This window comes from Malus sylvestris, chromosome 9 (assembly GCF_916048215.2).
Source record: "Malus sylvestris chromosome 9, drMalSylv7.2, whole genome shotgun sequence".
NCBI classification, from domain to species: domain Eukaryota; kingdom Viridiplantae; phylum Streptophyta; class Magnoliopsida; order Rosales; family Rosaceae; genus Malus; species Malus sylvestris.
The window spans coordinates 27,691,693-27,711,350 of record NC_062268.1 but is presented as its reverse complement, the minus strand read 5'-3'; the positions used below and the strand labels follow the sequence as shown (position 1 = coordinate 27,711,350).

At 36.8% G+C, this 19,658-nt stretch overlaps 1 protein-coding gene and 2 pseudogenes across 1 annotated transcript; 1 reads left to right on the top strand and 2 right to left on the bottom strand.

Moving 5' to 3' along the window:
* Positions 1 to 223: 223 nt before the first annotated feature.
* Positions 224 to 4,454, top strand: LOC126583954 (chaperone protein dnaJ C76, chloroplastic-like; annotated as a pseudogene).
* A 908-nt stretch (positions 4,455 to 5,362) lies between these two features.
* LOC126583953 (uncharacterized) lies at positions 5,363 to 6,473 on the bottom strand. Its single transcript, XM_050248509.1, has one exon. The coding sequence runs from the start codon at positions 6,313 to 6,315 to the stop codon at positions 5,545 to 5,547; it is 771 nt and encodes a 256-aa protein (XP_050104466.1). The 5' UTR covers positions 6,316 to 6,473; the 3' UTR covers positions 5,363 to 5,544.
* Positions 6,474 to 8,993: 2,520 nt separating this feature from the next.
* On the bottom strand, positions 8,994 to 18,097 carry LOC126583092 (uncharacterized; annotated as a pseudogene).
* Between the last annotated feature and the right edge of the window lie 1,561 nt (positions 18,098 to 19,658).

The following is a 19,658-nucleotide window of genomic DNA, read 5'->3' as shown; positions in this document are numbered from 1 at the left end:
AATGAGTTATGTTTGACCTATGATCCTTTGGCCCCTTCGGTTGGAGATGGTTTGTTGTCAAATGGCTATGTTTGGCCTATGACACTTTGGCCTCTTCGGTTGGACATGGTATAAAATAGTTTAGCACTGTTCTTTAAAATATAATTTCTTGCAGGGTTATAACTTATAAGGCTAAACATGGGTCTTTGACCTTCCTTCAGTTAGAGATGCCTTAGGACTAGTAGTAACAATTGGCAAAATTTAAATGGAAGTATTATAGATGGCGTGATACTGTTGTACTATATTATTCAATTTAGCCCTACGCAAAAGCTGGTGTTGCAATTCGCATGGTCGTCAATGGCTCAATTACTGTCCCCCTCCCCTGTGTTCACTGAAGCTCTCAAGTTCCAAAACCCATTACCAAATGGGTGCTCTAGAACTCCATGGCGCATGTTAGCCAAGCCCAGCAGTAGCCTGACTTCGATAGGTGGTTATGGCGGCGGCGGCAGGAGGCGAAGAGGCTTGGGCAGGCTCGGAGTGGCAACCGACGGCTCACCTTCAACAGACGCCGTCGCTGATGACTACTACTCCGTCTTGGGATTGGTATGGCTAATATTATTGCTTTTTTGTTAATTTCATCTGCGTTTTGTTTAAATTTGCAAAATTTTATGCTTCCGGGTAAATTACAGCCTAGTTATAATCGAAGACTCGAAGTAAAGGGTGGTCACCTACTGTTGGATCTTTAATCCAACGGCAGATGGTCATTTTACTTTTGTTGTTGTACCTTCTCCTCCGCCAGCACAAATTAAAAAGGCGTATTATAATTGTATGAAAGCTTGCCATCCGGACTTGAGTGGTGATAATCCAGACACCACCAATTTCTGCATCTTCATCAATGAGGTCTATGAGGTGCTCAGTGACCCGGTGCAACGCATGGTTTACGATGAAATTCACGGCTATGCTTTGACACCAATCAATCCCTTCCTGGACGACTCTGCATCAAGGGATCATGCATTTGTCGATGAGTTTAGCTGCATAGGCTGCAAAAACTGTGCCAGTGTTGCTCCTCCGGATGTCTTTGGTATCGAGGAAGACTTTGGAAGAGCCCGAGTGTACAGTCAGTTTGGGAACGTAGATTTAGTTCAACGGGCAATTGATAGTTGGTAGGTCCTCCTTCATCGGTTTTTCAATATGATAACATTTTGAGATGAAAACTGACTAGTCCTACTTCTACTTTTGTCTATTGTATTGTGTCATTTTGAGCTGTGAGTAGTTTCGAGCTTGCGAGGCACGTGTTCAACTAAGACAGATATGTGCATAACGAGGACACACCTAAGTGACATTCACCTCTCTCAGACCCTGCGTAAAGCGGAAGCCTTGTGCACTGGGTACGACCTTTACTTGTTACAAGGGTCTTCCTTAAGCTCTTGAGAGAGTTCTGGTTTTTTGACAATCAATCAAATCATTTTTCTACAAATTTCAAATCTTTCTGCAGCATCAGTTCGTAAGCTTTTGTTCATACTTATACTGCTTTCACAAATCCAAAGTTTGAAATTTTCATGTCACTGGATACTTGTCGATTGTACTATCAGACGTCTGGAAATTACTGGATGTCTCTTGCTTATTAGTTGATAGATTCTACTTTGTTTCAGCCCTGTTGATTGCATCCATTGGACTTCTGCTGCCCAACTATCATTGCTCGAAGATGAGATGCGCAGAGTAGAAAGAGTAAATGTATGGAAAGCAATCATTATAATGTTAAGATTGTCCAAGATTTATACTGTTATTCACCTTCTTTATCATATATCACCATTTTGAAATCCTTAGTTGTGAATAGTTTTATTATTCGTTTGTCACTTCAGTGGCTAAAAGTGTGCTGTGGATGGTCAGGTTGCACTGATGCTTGCAGGCATGGGCTAATCAGTTGATGTTTTCAGAATGGTATGTTACTTGTTCTTTGTAATATACATTGTTCTGCATGAATTTAGCAACTTTCAGTTGATTTCTTGATGATGTGAAGCCATTTTCGAATTATTTGTTTCACTTTTCTTTGCTTTTGTGCGATGAACTACAATGTGTTGGTATATTATCCGAATTCTGCTAAAGCGAAGTAGAACAAAGAAGTTTATTCTTTGTAGCTCTTGAAACATTTATAATCAAGTAGCAAATCAAAAGAAGAATGTATAAAGATTTATTATACCGGTTCTTATACCCATCTGCTTAGATGATCTTTCGGATGTAATTACTTCTAGCCTATCTTCATTGTCCCACAACTAGCTTAGCAATTTTCGTTAATCTGGCAGGCAAGTTCTCGGTGGCAAAAGAGGCAATCACAAGTCTTGGTAGGAACTCTCATTTTCTTCAACTAATCTTATGTTTTGTGATTTCTTTAGCTGCATACTACTTCTTTTATTTCTTTTCTAAATTTTTTCCTTTTCATAACCTACATTGTGGACACATGAAGTCATGAAATAGTAAATTCAAATTTCAACTAGAAAAGCAAAAATAAAAAATGTCAACATGAATAAATTTGTTGCTTCTGGGTTCTGCCCGAGACAAGTAAATATGGAGTTTGTTTGAATGTGAAAATCTAGTCATGTGTTTCATTTTTTGTGAGGTTACATAATTGTAATAAACTTATCCTCCTGAAGACTAAAATACGCCATTTTCATATTAAAATTATGTTCAATTTTCCCTGTAGATATTAAGAGAGGTTATCAATATGCCATGTTGGGTACAACAGATATGGAAATCATAACTAATGAAGTCATTATGACCTAAGCAACACTAAGTAATAATAATGCTGCTCCCAGAATACAAATATGAGAAGTTAAAAGTACAACATCGTCTGCAACAACGTGCAGACTATGTTGGGAGAAAAGGAAAGGGACTATAAAGTAAAATTGGTAATATTGGGTGTATCGGTCGTATGAACTATGAACCAAGGACGAATCCTTCGATACTGTGATCTAAAGAGCTGTCTTCATGAAATTCCAACTTCTTCTGCTAAAGAAGAAAACAAAAAACCTTGAGTTGCCAATTTTTATGGTGCTGTTCCCTCTTGGCAGAAAAAAATTGGATGGCTGCTTACAAGGTTTAAAAGTACTAAGTGCATTTATACTTTTCGGTATGACGTTTCACAAACCTGGGTTTTATTGCAGGAACAAGCTAAAATTAGGATGATGAAGAAGAGGGATACGGATAAAACTGAAGCATACTGGGACAACATTTGGGCTAAGCCCAAAGAGTACCATAATTCAGGTAATTGCAAACCCGTAGAAAGAATGATAGCTGATGTCTGAAATATCAATGTACAGAACGCAATAGAACTTACTCAACGTGAATGCCTTCCATCCTTTCTTAATGTCTCACCATTTTACCCTCAAGTATTTCCTGAGAATTAAATACAATCTGTAATAAAACCTTGTCTCTAAAGAGTCTTTGATTTATATTCTTTCTTGAGGTCTAGTGTCGTCTCTTCCTTTCCTTTGTCCAATGAGTTAAAATCAACTTGTTTGGATTGCCAACTGATAACAAAAGTATTACTTTCTTATGCGGCTGTGCTATGTCATATACTTGCATAGCTATGCAGAAAGCTTGCCCGTTGTCCTCAGTAAGGTTCCATGTTTGTTGTCCTTTATCTTACCATTCCGACTTGCTTGCTTCCACGAGCAAAAGTTCTAATCTCCCTTGGGTAATAGATTTGCATCTTCTGCGTTAGTGGTTCTTGCTGAGCTCATATAGGCTTTTCAGTATAAAATTGTTATCCTCATCTCATCAAAATATTGATATTACGTTGTCGTAATGATTGGGGGGCACTTTATCGTTAAAGCTCCATGAAAGATGTTTTCTACCTAAACTTGTTTAATGCTTCATATGTTATAGATGAATCAAAGTCTGAAGTTATTTTTCCAGAGGAGGAAGTAAAAGAAAGAGCAAGGAGAGCAGCAGCAGCTGCTCGAAGATGGAGGGAGTACTCAAGGAGGGGTGCTGATAAGCCTCCGAGCTATAAACTTCCGGAGGCCATCTCCAACAACGAAAACTGACCATATTCATCTGCAGAGGACGAACACCATTGAAAATATTAGCATCAAATGTAAGTATTAGCAAATTTATAGCTAATAGCTCGTGTAAATTTGTAATCTTGTAAAATTTAAGGAGACCTAAAATGTCTGCGTAATCAGTATAGCAGCTATCAGATTACCGTAAGATTGATCTATAAGTTAAATAAAGGAAAAACAGAGAGAAGATACACATACATAGAAGCATGCTGCATATATGCAAGTGAGGTTTTTGTTGCATCAAAGCGTCGAGGTTGACGTTATTTCTTCTTTCCCCAGGACTCCATCCAGAATCCGAACACGAAACAGCAAACTTTGTAAGCGCATGCGCTACCGGATTGAGCAAGATGTCTAATTTATTTCCTTTAAATTGTTGATTCCAAACGCAGTATATATAAAGAACTGATTTACACACTTTCTTTTCTCTTTTTACAGACTTAGTTTTATTTTTGTCTACGATTCTTCTAAAATTTGTGCAATCCCAAAGGCTAAAGATCAATAGTGATGTGTTAGCTTTTTCCGCATGTCCTTGTATCATTGGTATGGGACGCTATCTTGACGGTGTATATGTGTCATAGAAGTTGATTTTGTGTTTGAGAGGTTAAAAATGGTGTGAGAATCAACTTTCTTTTGATAATTTATTTTTGTAAAGTGAATATATCTTCTGCCTTTTAAGCACAATACTTGACCTTTTACATTCTAACGAAGTGACAACATTTTATGTTTATTCTCTTTATTATCATCTAAAGATTATTTCTAGAGAAATTGATTCAATTTCAAAACCGTTTAGCCATTCACATGTGTCGAACAAATCAAGGGTTATGGTAAAAAGCAACATCCTTATGATGAAGTCAATTTGTTTCAATCATACGGATGACTAAAGTAACGGCTTCCAAATCAAATTCATTTTTTTAGAGATGGTTTTAGAAGATGAAAAGAGAATGAATAGTTACGATTGTAATTTTTATGCGATAATATAATGTCGTGTTGTCATATAAGCATTGTCCATCTTGTAATGCAATATTGAGGTCGAGGGTACCTTAGTTTACCGAATTCATAACCCAAAATATTCATCCAAAATGGTTAAGAAAAAAAAATGATGTGGACATATTCCCTACTTTTGTCTCTTCGTTCCAAAAGAATCTCTCCAAATCCATCGGTGGTTGATGGGATATCATTATCAACTTATCACAGCCTATGAGAGGCAATATCCCCTTCATATAATTTACAACAAAATATCAAAGAACCAACAAATTTCACCTTGAAAAATTAGAAAAAGAATAAAAAAATCAGACCCAAGAAAAAATTAGCACAAAGAGGGGTACATAACTTACATTTACTAACTATAGAAGGGAAAACTTACATTTGTGAATATCATATGATCTAGTGAATGGTATTTTTTCGGCGCGACAACGGCGAAATATAGCCTAACTAATTAACAAGAAAATTAAGAAAAATAGAAGTTAATTAACAAGAAAACTAAGAAAAATAGTAGCTAGTGTTGTTATCTTACAGATGATGCAACTGAATGAGCCCAGAACCTGAGATGATGCTTCATGTCCTTACCTAAATTAGTAGCAGCAGGTATTCTCCACTTCATCAACATTTGGTTCTCTTTCTTTCTTTGATCCAAAACATCCCAAGCCTCGGACAGATAAGGCCGCCTTGAAACCACCCCATGATCCTCCTCCTCCTCCTCCTCCTTCTGATAATCTCTAATATCTTCTTCTTCACAACTCGCTAGTCTTTGCAAGCCGGGAATTATGGAAACCAGTCTTGAAGAGTCCTTGTCTTCCTCAGTGAAGACAAACCCCAAATCCATAAAACCTTTGAGCTCCTCAAACTCTAGCTCTGATAAGCTCTTACTTGGCCCTAGTACTCTTTTCCTTCTTTTTCTTTCACTACTCCTCCTCCTGCTGCTGCTGCTGCTGCCACTGCTGCTACTACTTCCCTGGCTGCTTTTTGTCGGATGAGCTGGCAGTTCATCGTTTTTGGAGAAGTTTGTGACTTGTTCACCGGAAAAAATTGTTTGCAGTTTCGGTGTGCCACTCGGAGAAAAGCTGGGCGTGTTTAAAAACTGGTCACTTAGAGACCTTAGGTTTAGGATTGGTAACTCTAGGGTTTCTTCTTGGGCTGATTCGTCCACTTGGAGAGTTGGGTTATTTGTTGCTTGTTGGGGTTGTGAAGGTGATTTCTGGCTCAAAATTTCATGCCCAAACCAGTATGAATCAAAGAGGTTGAGAAGTGCTTCTTCTTCTTTTTCTTCGGCAGCCATTTTGTTTTGGATTAGTTAGTGGATGTGGATGAAAAACAAGTAAGGTTTTGACAAGATGTGAGCTAGCTAGATAGGTCGAGACGGTTTCACGATTGAAGATAAGAATACCCATATATGTTTTTCATACATTGGCAACTTGGAATTTGTTATCTACAAGTTGCTCGATTCCTATTATTTATACTATAACGTGACAACTGGATGGCGAGATGGTGAGCTCCCAGTTTTGGCTTTTGCAGACGCCGAGTTTGATATTAATTTAGTGTGAGTTAGCTAAATCTCTCACCACTTAGTACAAATATATGAGAGATTATATTCACAAACCTCAATTACTTTTTCTACATTTTATTATTTTTTTAATATTTTTTGATATTCTACAATCCATTAATACTTAATAGAAAAATATTAAAAAATTAAAAGAGTGTTGAGTGAAGTAATTTGTGGTGTGTGAATATAATCTCTCCAAAAACATATTGTTGCATTTAAAAAAAAAAATTATAGTGTGACGTGTCATTAGCAATACTGTGGAGTAAAAAATAATCTGGAAAATTATGGAGCTGGCACGTGAAATTTTACTCACAAATGATGAGAATGCCTTTTTTAAATTGGTGAGTTCCACATTTGTTCCACGCGTAGTTTAACCCCCTTGAACAACTAAGTTGTTGACTATGACTTCTCCAAGCTTTGCCGCACATAGCAAAGAGAAAAGTCGAAGGTATTAAAGATATGATTAATAACCAAATCTTATCTTTAAAGCTTTCGTTATTGAAAACCAACTCAATCAAAGAAGGAATCACAATCAAATCCAATCAAGTATACTGTATATAATCCCAATATAACATATTCGTGATTATTATTTTCTCCGTCCAACAAATGACAGTCCTTGGCCAACTTGATGTTGACATGTGGCATGGAATATGTTGGAACCAAATTCACGTAGAGCTGTAAGCATGTGGAGGAAGTTCTCGAACTCGACTACCTGCAACACAATAAACAACCGTTAGCAGAATTTCTAATCTCCCTTGGGTGCCTATTAGATTTGCATCTTCTGTGCTAGTGGTTCTTGCTGAATCCTGCCTCAGCTCATATAATCTTTTCAGCATAAAATTATTATCCTCTCTAACTTCAACTATCTCATCAAAATATTGATATTACGTGGTTGTAATGATTGGGGGGCACTTTATCGTTAAAGCTTCCATAAAAGATGGTTTCTACTTAAAACATTTTTTTAATGCTTTAATGTCATCATATGTTATAGATGAATCAAAGTCTGAAGTTATGTTTTCAGAGGAGGAAGCGAAAGAAAGAGCAAGGAGAGCAGAAGCAGCAGCTCGAAGATGGAGGGAGTACTCAAGGACGGGTGCTGATAAGCCTCCGAGCTATAAACTTCCGGAAGGCATCTCCAACAACGAAAACTGACCATATTAATCTGTAGAGAACGAACACCATTGAAAATATTAGCATCAAATGTAAGTATTGACAAATTTATAGCTTATAGCTCCTGTAAATTTATAATCGTGTAAAATTGGAGATCGAAAAGTCTGCGTAATCAGTATAGTAGCTATCAGATTACCATAAGATGGATCTATAAGTTCAATCAAGGAAAAACAGAGAGAAGATATACGTATACAGAAGCATGCTGCATGTATGCAAGTGAGGTTTTTGTTGCATCAAAGCGTCGCGGTTGATGTTATTTCTTGTTTCTCCAAGACTCCATCCAGAATCCGAACACGAAATAGCAAACTTTGTAAGCGCAAGCGCTGCCGGATTGAGCAAGATTCCTAATTTGATCGATTATTATTTTACTGTTTTCCTTTAAATTGTTGATTACAAACGCGGTTTATATATATGAAGAAATGATTTATGCACACTTTCTTTTCTCTTTTTAAAGACTTAGTTTTGTTGTTTCTTTTTTTTTTTTTTTTTTTTTTTTGGTCTATGATTCTTCTAAAATTTGTGCAATCCCAAAGGCTAAAGATAAATCGTGACGTGTTAGCTTTTTTCACGTGTCCTTGTATAATTGGTACGGGACGCTACCTTGACAGTGTATTTGTGTCATAGAAGTTGATTTCATATTTAAGAAGCTAAAAATGGTGTGAGAATCAACTTTCTTTGATAATTCATGTTTGTAAAGTGAAAATATATCTTCTGTTTTTTAAGCACAATACTTTATTTTTTACTTTCTTATGAAATGACAATATTTTACAGTACAAATGTCATAATTAAGATTGTTTATTCTTTTTATTGTTATCTAAAGATCACTCTAGAAAAATTGATTCAATTTAAAAACTGTTTAGCCATCCACTTATGTCGAACAAATCATACGGATTAATCGAGCTAAAGTAACGGCTTCCAAATTGAATTTGTTTAGCAACATCCATATGATGAAGTCAGTTTGTTTCAATCATGTGGATGACTAAAGTAACGCATTCCAAATCGAATTATTTTTTTTAGAGATGGTTTTAGAAATGAAAAGAAAATGAATAATTACGATTATAATTTTAGTGCGATAAAATAATGTCGTGTCGTCATGTAAGTGTTGATCTTGTAATGCAATGTTGAGGTCGGGTACCTCGGTTTACCGAATTCATAACTTAAAAAATTCATCCAAAATGGTTAAGAAAAAAATGATGTGGACATATTCGCTACTTTTGTCTCTTCGTTCCAAAAGAATCTCCAAATGCATCAATGGTTGATGGGATAGCATTATCCCCTTCATATCATTTACAACAAAATATCAAAGAACCAACAAATTTCACCTTGAAAATTCGAAAATGAATAAAAATCAAACCTAAGAAAAAATTAGCAAAAAGAGGGGTACATAACTTACATTTACAAGAAAATTAAGAATAAAATCTACACCTGTGAATATCACAAAATATGATCTAGTGAATGGTAATTCTTCCGCGTGACAACAATGAAATATAGCCTAGCAAATTAACAAGAAAATTAAGAAAAATAGAAGTTAATTAACAATAAAATTAGGAAAAATAGAAGTTAGTGTTGTTATCTTACAGATGATGCAACTGAATGAGCCCAGAACCTGAGATGATGCTTCATGTCCTTACCTAAATTAGTAGCAGCAGGTATTCTCCACTTCATCAACATTTGGTTCTCTTTCTTTCTTTGATCCAAGATATCCCAAGCTTTGGACAGACAAGGCCGCCTTTAGGGTTGGTAATTCTAGGGTTTCTTCTTGGGCTGATTCGTCCACTTGGAGAGTTTGGTTATTTGTTGCTTGTTGGGGTTGAGAAGTGCTTCTTCTTCTTCTTCTTCTTCTTCTGCTGCCATTTTGTTTTGCATTAGTTGGTGGATGTGGATGAAAAACAAGCGGAGTAATTGAGAAGATGTGAGCTAGCTAGATAGGTCAAGACGGTTTGACAATTGTAGATAAGAACGAGCAAAAACGCCTGCCCGATGCCGCGGGTTTACAACAATGATTAGCAACTAAAATTGGTCCACGAATTAATCAAAAAAGAAAGACCAAGTGAAAATCTGAACACTATTAGCAAATACATGGCGGTTCCATAAATATTATCTTGGATGGGCAACGTGCAAAACTTGCCGACATATTTTGAAGAACATATACCCTAAAAGATTAGAACATACTACTATACTTCATAATTAACCAAATTTAAATAAATACCCTACGCGACAGGGCTTTTCGTTGGTGTGAACATTTAGATGAGCTTTTTTTTGGGTTTCGATTCGAATTGGAGTAAAGAGCAAGTGGTGCAGACTGCAGAGGAAGGAAGCGGTGGAGAAGAGAAATCTGGCAACAGGGCTTTTCGTCTTTTTATTGTAGCAGCATGAAATATAGGAAGGAAAAGATCAGGTGGAGAGGGGTATTTTCGTCTTTCCACTGTGCTTAGGAACAGTGAAGCTGATGAACTGGGTTTTAGTATATACTAGAACAACGCGCGGAATTGAAAACTATATGAAAGATTATGCAATTTTCAATCTTCATAAACAATGTTTGAGTCAAAAACTAAGTTACCAATGCCAATGCAAATTATACACAACCTCATCATGAATGAAACAAATTTAAACATCAAAAGAGAAACCTATTTCGTCTATTAAAAATCTTACGAAGTTCTTTAGATACTAAAAAAAACACAAAATGCTTGTTTACTGCAACACTAAAAGTTGTCCTCTGCTATGTTGGTGATTAAGGAAGCATCCCAGGCAAGGGAAAAAATAGTTGAAATAAATTTATAGACAGCAGAATTATATCATGAACAAAATAAGAATAAAGCGTGTTTACCTAGTTTTTTTGTGTTAAAAAAGAAGTTTGATTTTGCACGAAATGGAGATCACCTTCTTCGGCAATTCTATAGGACGCGATCAAACTTTTGTGCATTTTCAACTTGCCTTGCAACCAAGTTTCTACAAAAAAACAGATCGAATTCAAGAAAATAATTAGACCAAGGCATACGAGATTATAAGAAAAAGTATAGAAAATATAAACCACATATACCACTTATTATACTACTTTGTATTCCGAATACACCTAAAAATATATTGATTTCTAGTGAATAGTTCGGTTCCAATTAATTCCATTTTAGTTTCTTTCAAACCCTTCAACTTATCCTTGACTTTTTTTTTTAACGGCATCATAATTAAGAGTTAGCTTTAATCAAATCCTTCAACCAATCCCACCCATACCTGTCTAACCCTTCATAATACCAATTTTACTCTCTTAAACCCTCTAACCTAACCTTGACTTTGTTTTTCCAGCTCTTTCATTTAAAAGCTTATTTTCTCTACAAAATCATAATAGTTTCTGTCTTACATCACATTTTAAACTCTTGACAACATTAATTTCCATCTCAAATCAGAATGAACCTCCAACGTTAGAAATATGAGTAAAAAAATGTTTAGTAAAAGAATTTGCCAATTCTAATTAAGAACTGTAAAAGCAACATATGATTTTTCCAACTTCAAACATAGAACCAACAGCGAGAATCCAATTGGAAATGGAATAGACCAAACAGACCATGAAGATTACACAATCAAAAGATGATGATATATTTGAAGGAGAAGAGTTCATTACATAGTGTGATGACAGCCGATCAGCAGCAAAATCTGAGAAGAGCGAAGAACCTGGCCTCAGATTTTCTCCAGAATAATTGAAAAAATAAATAAACTTAACATGTAGGAATGATGCTGTTATTTTCTCCAGACAATAAACATCATCTCTTAAAATATTAAAAATCATGTATGTGCATTTCATTCATATTTCTATTAAAAACAACTCATGGAACAACTTTTCTTACTAAACCCTGAAACACATTAAATTTTTATTAAAATAGTTCTCATTTTTTGTTTCCTTTGCTAAATTCATTCATGCATTTCTTAAATTTAAATTCAGTTATAAATTTTCACATCAATCTTTAGAAAGTAATTTTTTATGTAATTATTTAAAATATGTTGTATAAAACATACTTATTGCTTCCACTTAAGAAAACTGATAACACAAAATGAATTAATCTGGTAGGTTAAAGTAAGTTCTCTTACCAAATAACTGAAGCCAAATTGACACAGAAGCATATCAACGTTGCATCGTCATAGGCACACAATTAGCAACGTTTCTTTACTGATTCAAACATAAACATGAATCAATTAAAAGCGTTAAACAATGAAATAGCACTTCAATTCTTTGCTAAATTCATTCATGCGTTGCTTAAATTTAATTCAGTTTATAAATTTTCACATCAATCTTTAGAAAGTAATTTTTTATGTAATATTTAAAATATGCCGTATAAAACATACTTATTGCTTCCACTTAAGAAATCTGATAACATAAAATGAATTAAACCTCAAAGTAGTTCTCCTAATGAATTTTCAAAACAACGATACAGTACAGAAGAGAAGATTGACAAAATGAAAGTACAAAACCGTATGTCTGCTGAACTGGTTCCTAAATTAATGCTTAGTTTTATGTTGCACGTAGAGTTCTCCTATTGTTCTTTGTACATTGGGATATACATATGTACATAATAATTATACGTACACACACACACACACACACACACACATGTATATACTTATAGCAGGGAAGAAACTAACACAATAATATAGCAATTGCTAGGAAAATGAGAGATGTACGTATTTTACTGAGAGAATATGATGAAAGAGGATTCTTTTATCGATTAGTGACATTCTGCTGATTCCGTAGAATTAGAACGTCGGAAATGAATCCGAGTAAGGAAATATAGTAGTGGCGAATCCAAGATCAGCGGCCTCGGAGAGTTAGTTCGAGCATGGGACCAAAACTAAAACCAGAAAATCCAGAACAATCAAAACAAAAACCCTCGAGAAAAACCCACACAAAAATGAAGAAAGTCAGAGAACCCAGAGCAAGACTAGAATTTGGAAGAAACCCCATTTGAGAAAAACTCACAAAGATGAAGAAAAGTAGCATCAAGATTAAAAGCAGAGCAATCAGAACAAAACCCATATGAGAAATAGCCACAAAGATGAAGAAAAAAAGAATCTTGGGGTTTGGGATATACCTGAATGAAGCAGTCATGGAAGAAGAGGCGCAGCAGCTGAGCAGAGACATTCTTCTGGTGGGAGTAAATTTGCGCCATCGTCGACCTCACAATGGTCTCAGTTTCTGGGCAAGTCTCGCGATAGAAATCGTATTCAAGATCCGATTGACCTCAATCATTCATCTCCTCCATGACGAAATCTTGGGCGCCATCGGAAGAAGCCAGAGAAACCAGATTGACCAGTGGTTCTTGGGCAAAGGAGGAGGCGGAGAGAAGCAGGGAAACACGAAGGATTGACGCAGGGAGAAATGCACAGAAACAGAGAAGAAGAGAAAGGAAAAGCGACGGAAGAAAATGGAAGAGCCTTCGCACACCTTCCCACAAAACTGTAGTTGAATATTTGAGCTACATCGTGAATAACTTATTATAACTTATTCTCAACTAACATGCTTCCCTAATGCTAACAGGCTAAAACTCAAACTAAACATATAAAAAAACCCAAACAATATAATACCTAAAATACTAATATATTTCAACACCCCCGTCAAACTCATGGTGGTATACAACATGGGTTTGCAAACAAGCAGATGCGGATTGGCTCTATTAGGCGGACTGGCAGGCATGCAAACTTGACTTGACTTGACTGGCGAACTGGCGAACTGGTTCTTGATTACTTGACTTGACTTGACTTGACTTGCTTCTTGCTTCTTGCAAACTGATTTTGGTTCAAACTGGCTAGTGTTGAGAGTATGGAAAGAACCCGTCACTAAATAGATGAGATTTTCATATCTCAATTCTAGAAACAACGAACAAACACAACTATCACTCAAGTAGTCACTTGTCCAAGTACTCAAATGATCACATAACAATCCCAAAGAGACGAACAACTAGTGGTCCTTGCACTTTAAACCAAAAAAACCAAACAACCTATTTTTTCTTATGCCCGTGTGGGCCTCAAAACCTCCAAACCATAAAATGGGTGGCAAACAGCCAACAAACCATTTTTCCTCTCTGCCCATGTGGGCCAAAACCTCAAACAGCCAAAAAAAAAAAAATTCTTTTTTTCTTATTTTTGTTTCTGGACTGGCGGATACAAACTCACAGATTGCAGCTAGATCTAGTACAAGTTCATGGGATCTGGGCTTGCGAAGATGGTACGACAAGGGTGCATTGGTGGTTTTGACAGGTTACAACAGGGAAATCATGGATGCAAAGCAACAATAGTAGGTCAGGTACTGGTACGGGTCGAGTGCGGGTTGATTAAGCGGCATGGTAGTGATGCAAAGATGCGAATTGTTGCAGCATCGGTGGATCACGCAGGTGATGGTGGGTGCGGCAGGTGAGTGGTGCAACGATGGCCTATTGCGGAATGGTTCACATACGGATAACGGGGCAGACCTGGTACGAAGGCTGGTGGTTGGTGGTGGGTTCGGTACGGCAATGGATGCTGGTTGAGAATACAGGCAACAGCATACACGGGAACAATAGTAGATGATGGATCAACTGGATCTAGCGTTGGCGCGAGTCCAAACTTCAATTCCAGAAACTTCTTTCTTTTTTTTCTCTTTTCCGACTATGAATGACAACCAAAAAACTAACCAGAAAATGAAAATATTCCACGATCGAAACTGAAAAAATAAACAACGAAAAAAGACAAACGCCGATAACGAACAGAAGCGAATTAAATCCCAAAGAATCAAACCTGCTCTGATACCAAGTTGAATATCAGAGTGCTCAACGAACAAAACTAACAAAATAATAGGAATATTATTAAACAAACTAGAATGCCGGAACGGCTACAAAACCCTAAGAGACTACATTGACTACATTGTAAATAACTTATTCTCAACTGACTAACAAGCATGCTATTTATAATAAACTAACCCTAACCCTAACCCTAATGCTAACAGGCTAAGCCCAAACTAAACTTATAAAAAAACCCAAACAATATAATACCTAAAATACTAATATATTCCAACAATTGTTACTCATTTGACAGCAAAGCAATAGGGCAAAGTTGAAATATCAAAAAAGAATCAGGGTGAAAATGGAAGAACGTACAAAATATCAAACCATGACAAAGATTTAAAATTTATTCCTAACCCATCAAAGTTTTGAAATTTTTACAAACTGGGTTTAATTTACCGCACAAAAAATTCAACAATACAAAAAAATCCATACTTTTAACGCCAAGAAAACCTTAACTATATGATATATGAGAGGTCAAGTCAATCTGCAACACAATAAATTGATCACATCAAACGTAAGTAGATATAATCAAATCAAATTAGAATATTGATGAAGAAGAAATGAAAAGAAGAGGGTTACTCTGCTATGCATTAAGGATCTTCCTGGAATCAAAACCCTAAAAGACTAAAATGAAATTTGCATTGAAAACCCATTCGGAATCCAAATTTACATCCCTGAATTAGTTGGAGAAATTCAATTGATAAACACACAGAACATAGTAAACCAAAAATGAAATATACAAACACAGAAAAATAAAAACGATCTTAAAAAAATTCAATTAAAAGAAATGATTTGAGATATGAGAGACATACATACCTTGCAGGTAGGTAGCAGTGGCTGATGGGTAGAGGCTGGCTGTGTTGATTCTTTCTGGGAGAAAACGAGAAGAAGGATATGTAAGAGAGTGGAGATTATGTTGTATTTATACGTGGTAATTGGTAAAGGCAAGAGGGATCTGAGGAAAAATAGAGATGAAAAAAAATACCCAGGAGAAGGAGCGGAGAAGAAGTTGGCCAACGGAGGAGGACGACTGATATGTTCCAAATCTCTAACCCCTTAATCAACCTGTAAGTCACAGAGGATAGAGAGGGAGAAGGAAGGAAGAGAGAGAGAGAGAGCAAAGCTCTTGAATTGTTTTTTTGGTTTTGTATTTCTGTTTGTAAATTCTGATCTGCCATAACTGAGGGAGTTCAGCTCCTTTTATAGACTTTTACACCTTTAGTGCCAGCTAGCATTTCTAACAGACTTCACTAATTAACAGGAATAAGCCTAAGAATCCAATATTAAACCCCTAATAGTGATGAAGCCAATCACTAAATCCTAAGTTCATAGCATTGCCCTTCCCTTGAAAAACAACCTTGTCCTCAAGGTTAAGGAGTCTTGCAAATGAAGCGTGAATTTGTCGTTCTTGGAAGGAAGGTGAGAAATCAGTTCAGCCAATACTGCTTGTGGGGAAGGTTTTTGCACTAGACCTTCCTCTGTTCTCAGTAACAAGGTGGTTGAAGGTTCAACAATGGGAGCTAAGGAAGAAGCATAAGACCACTAATTATGAAGCATAAGAACTTGCAGCGCCACACTTGTGAAAATGCATGTTTTCAATTCAATTGCAACCACTGCCCGCTAGTCAACATCAAAACATTTCAATGGTAGTTCCCTTCAGAAAAATAGATTCTCAAAAACACTCATCGCTTGCCTTCCTTGTACTGAAAATAGAGTATTAGCTTGACAGCTTTAGCCAATGCATCACCCGCAAGCTTGTCAATTCCACCTTGTAGTGCATGTTGAAAATACTAATCAAAAGTAATTTCTTTTGTAGATGACTTCATAACAGAACAAAACCTTGATTGCTTGTAATTCACCCTACTGTTTTGTTAATGTTTCACTCCCCTTTGCAAAACTCTCCATCACCCATGCTTTACTCTCTATGGCACTAGCAGTAGCACTATGCTTCAGGATCAGCTGCTCCAGATAGAAAATTGTGGGGTGAGGAGAAGCATGCTGGTGAAATTGCACAGATACAACCCACTGTACAGGGATGGTCTGAACCCGTGCATATGATTCACACCTATGTTTTTTATTCGCACCTATGATAGCTCCATGAAAGACACCCAACTGAACTTCCCATGTAACCTGGACTCTCTTAGAGTGAGGTTCAGTCCTAAGAATTAATGTTGAGTATGTAGGAGTGAAGGTTGAAGGATACCCACCAGCGCATAAAATAAATTTTGGTTGTTTCACACAACTTGAAAGCATTAAGGAGGTCTCAATTGTAGAATAGAAAGATGTTCCCAAAATGAGGGAATTTAATAAGGTGCAAGTATAAGTAAAGCCTGGAATAGTCATGACATTATTAATGTTGCAGGACCTTGACAAGTTTAGGCTTAACAAAGCATAAAGCAAGGTCTTCAAGTGTACCCAGGCATGGGAAAATAGCAATGACAAACACACCGCAAGATTGGTTGAAGAAAAATAACTCTTGACAGTACGTGGTGGAGTACCAAAATCGATCCAATGCTTTATTGCTATCTTTATGGCATTATAAGATATCCCAGTAATGATATTGTTTTCACTCTTTGCATAAAGATCCAGTTGTGCATTCGTAACCTGCAAGTTCTCCGTTAATCCCATCTTCAACATATACTCATGGATCCTCCTACCCACATTCAGCCAGCAAGCACCACTCATGACAAGAAACTCCATAAATTTTTCATTTGCAGGAAGACATGTGGGTTGCACAAGATATACATCACACCCTCTTACACTCTCATGCAACTGAACATATATCTCTTCATTAGCAAAGCCTTTAATCATAATCCAGCCAAGTTCCAGACCCATGTAGTAAGTAATTTCCTGAGATAACACTGGGTTTGTAGGATAGGAAAAATTCTTGTGTCTGACATCATTTTTGCCAATTTCATTCATCAAATATGCTTCAGTGACTGAAGAAATTGGCACCAAATCATAAAGACGTCTCGCAGTCATTTCTTCAAACAAGAGAATTAAGATTGAAGCAGTTGGTAGTGATATCCATTTGACACCCCTATTCTCAATTTCCTTCGCAACATCATCGAACTCCACATTTTTAAATTGGGAAAGCTCATTCCAAATTGGTGGTCCACTTGTAGCATATTGGTGAAAATTAGCAAAAATTCCTTGAAATTTACTTACTAAAAGCTCAGCAATAATTGTGCAGCCATAAGGATTCCATATATAAGTAGTGATCTCGAAACTGTAGAGGTCTCTCCAATGAGATATATCTATTTTGTCGTCACTACCTTTCTTAGACATTTTCTCAAACAGTTCCAAGGCATAAAAATCTTTCTTCACAAATTTTCCCACAAGATACCAATTAACCCATCCACATTTTGTAGTCAAGAAGTCTTCATGCAATATCACAATAACACCAATATAATATGCCAGAATAAACAGCAAAATCCAATACCATTTGTCCTTCCGATTTGTAAAAGTGGAAAGCAAGGATGTCAATACCTCATGTCGACGCTTCGTGATGTTCGTATGCGTTGAGGGCAACATACAGAGGCATATAATCTGTGAGTTGAAGCTCTAGTAATCTCCATACTCCTCAAGGTTGATGGAATCACGAACGGACTGGTCTGCAAGTGGAAAGGGGATTGCAATTTTGGTGGTTCCTAGACCCTGTCCACTTGTTGGAGCTTTTTTGTTGCTCAAAAATGGTTTGCTATTGTTGGTGTGGACTGCCATTGAAGCGTTCGATTTCGACTGTGGCTTGATGGACGGAGATGCGATTTCCCGCAACAATGGTGATGATGAAAACAACGGTAGAACGGAATGGACTTTGATTGGCGATGGAATTCTTGGTTGTTTGCCATCTCCTTGAAGTCTGGGATAACCGAGATCGTGCGATTCAGTGTCATAGGAAATCGCCGGGGTTGGATCAGAAACTCCCCCATCGTTGATAGCGAACATAGGGGTTGGAGTGGAGTCTCCCTCAGCGCTGAGAGTCAACTCACGGGCACAACGGATCCTAGCAAGGTAGGGTGCAAATAGAGCATCCAGGGTCTCGCGAAGCGAATCCTCGTTTGCAGCAACCATGGCAGAAAACGTAGGTGGGTGGGTGTGCACAGGAGGGAAACCAGGATTCGAGAAGGATGATACCATTGATATGTTCCAAATCTCTAACCCCTTAATCAACCTGCAAGTCACAGAGGATAGAGAGGGAGAGGGAAGGAAGAGAGAGAGAAAGAGCAGAGCTCTTGAATTGTTTTTTTGGTTTTGTATTTCTGTCTGTAAATTCTGATATGCCACAACTGAGGGAGTTCAGCTCCTTTTATAGACTTTTACACCTTTAGAGCCAGCTAGCATTTCTAACAGACTTCACTAATTAACAGGAATAAGCATAAGAATTCAATATTAAACCCCTAATAGTGATTAAGCCAATCACTAAATCCTAAGTTCATAACAACGACGGAGTGAGGAGCCTAGAGGGGAGATGTTGTCCGAATGAGGAAGAGGGATGAGATGCTGTCGAACGAAGGAGGATGATGTGGTTCGCGGTTTTGAGAGAGAAATGAGAGATTCTTTTGGAAACCAATGGAAAAGCCGAGAGCTTTTCCTTTCCCAACGATGACCAACAATGTACATCACGCATAGAAAATGACTGAAGGTGGGTAGCATGGGCAAAACCGAGAATTCATTGTACTAAGAAACCAAACGGAACGGTAAAGCAAGAAGAAGCAGAGGGTATTTCCGACATTTTACTGTTCACAAACAGTGAAAAACATAGCCAAGGAAACCGAGTTTAGTATATAGATAATATAATTTTGTTATCTACCAGTTGCTCGATTCCTATTGATTATATTAGCAATGGGCACACATGCTCCATGTGTGTAATTAAATTTGTTTTTTTTATTATTTTACTATGACTTATTATTAATGAACACGGATAACAATTCAAAATAGAAAAGACAGATAAAAAAAGGGAAGAGAAAAGGTAGGAGAATGTGGGAGTGTAAAGAGAGGAAGAGGAGGAGAAAAGTGAGGTTTATTTATTTACTTTTTATTTTTAAATAGGATATGCTATATTTATATGGCTGTGATGTTAGTATAAAAAACAGTAAAATT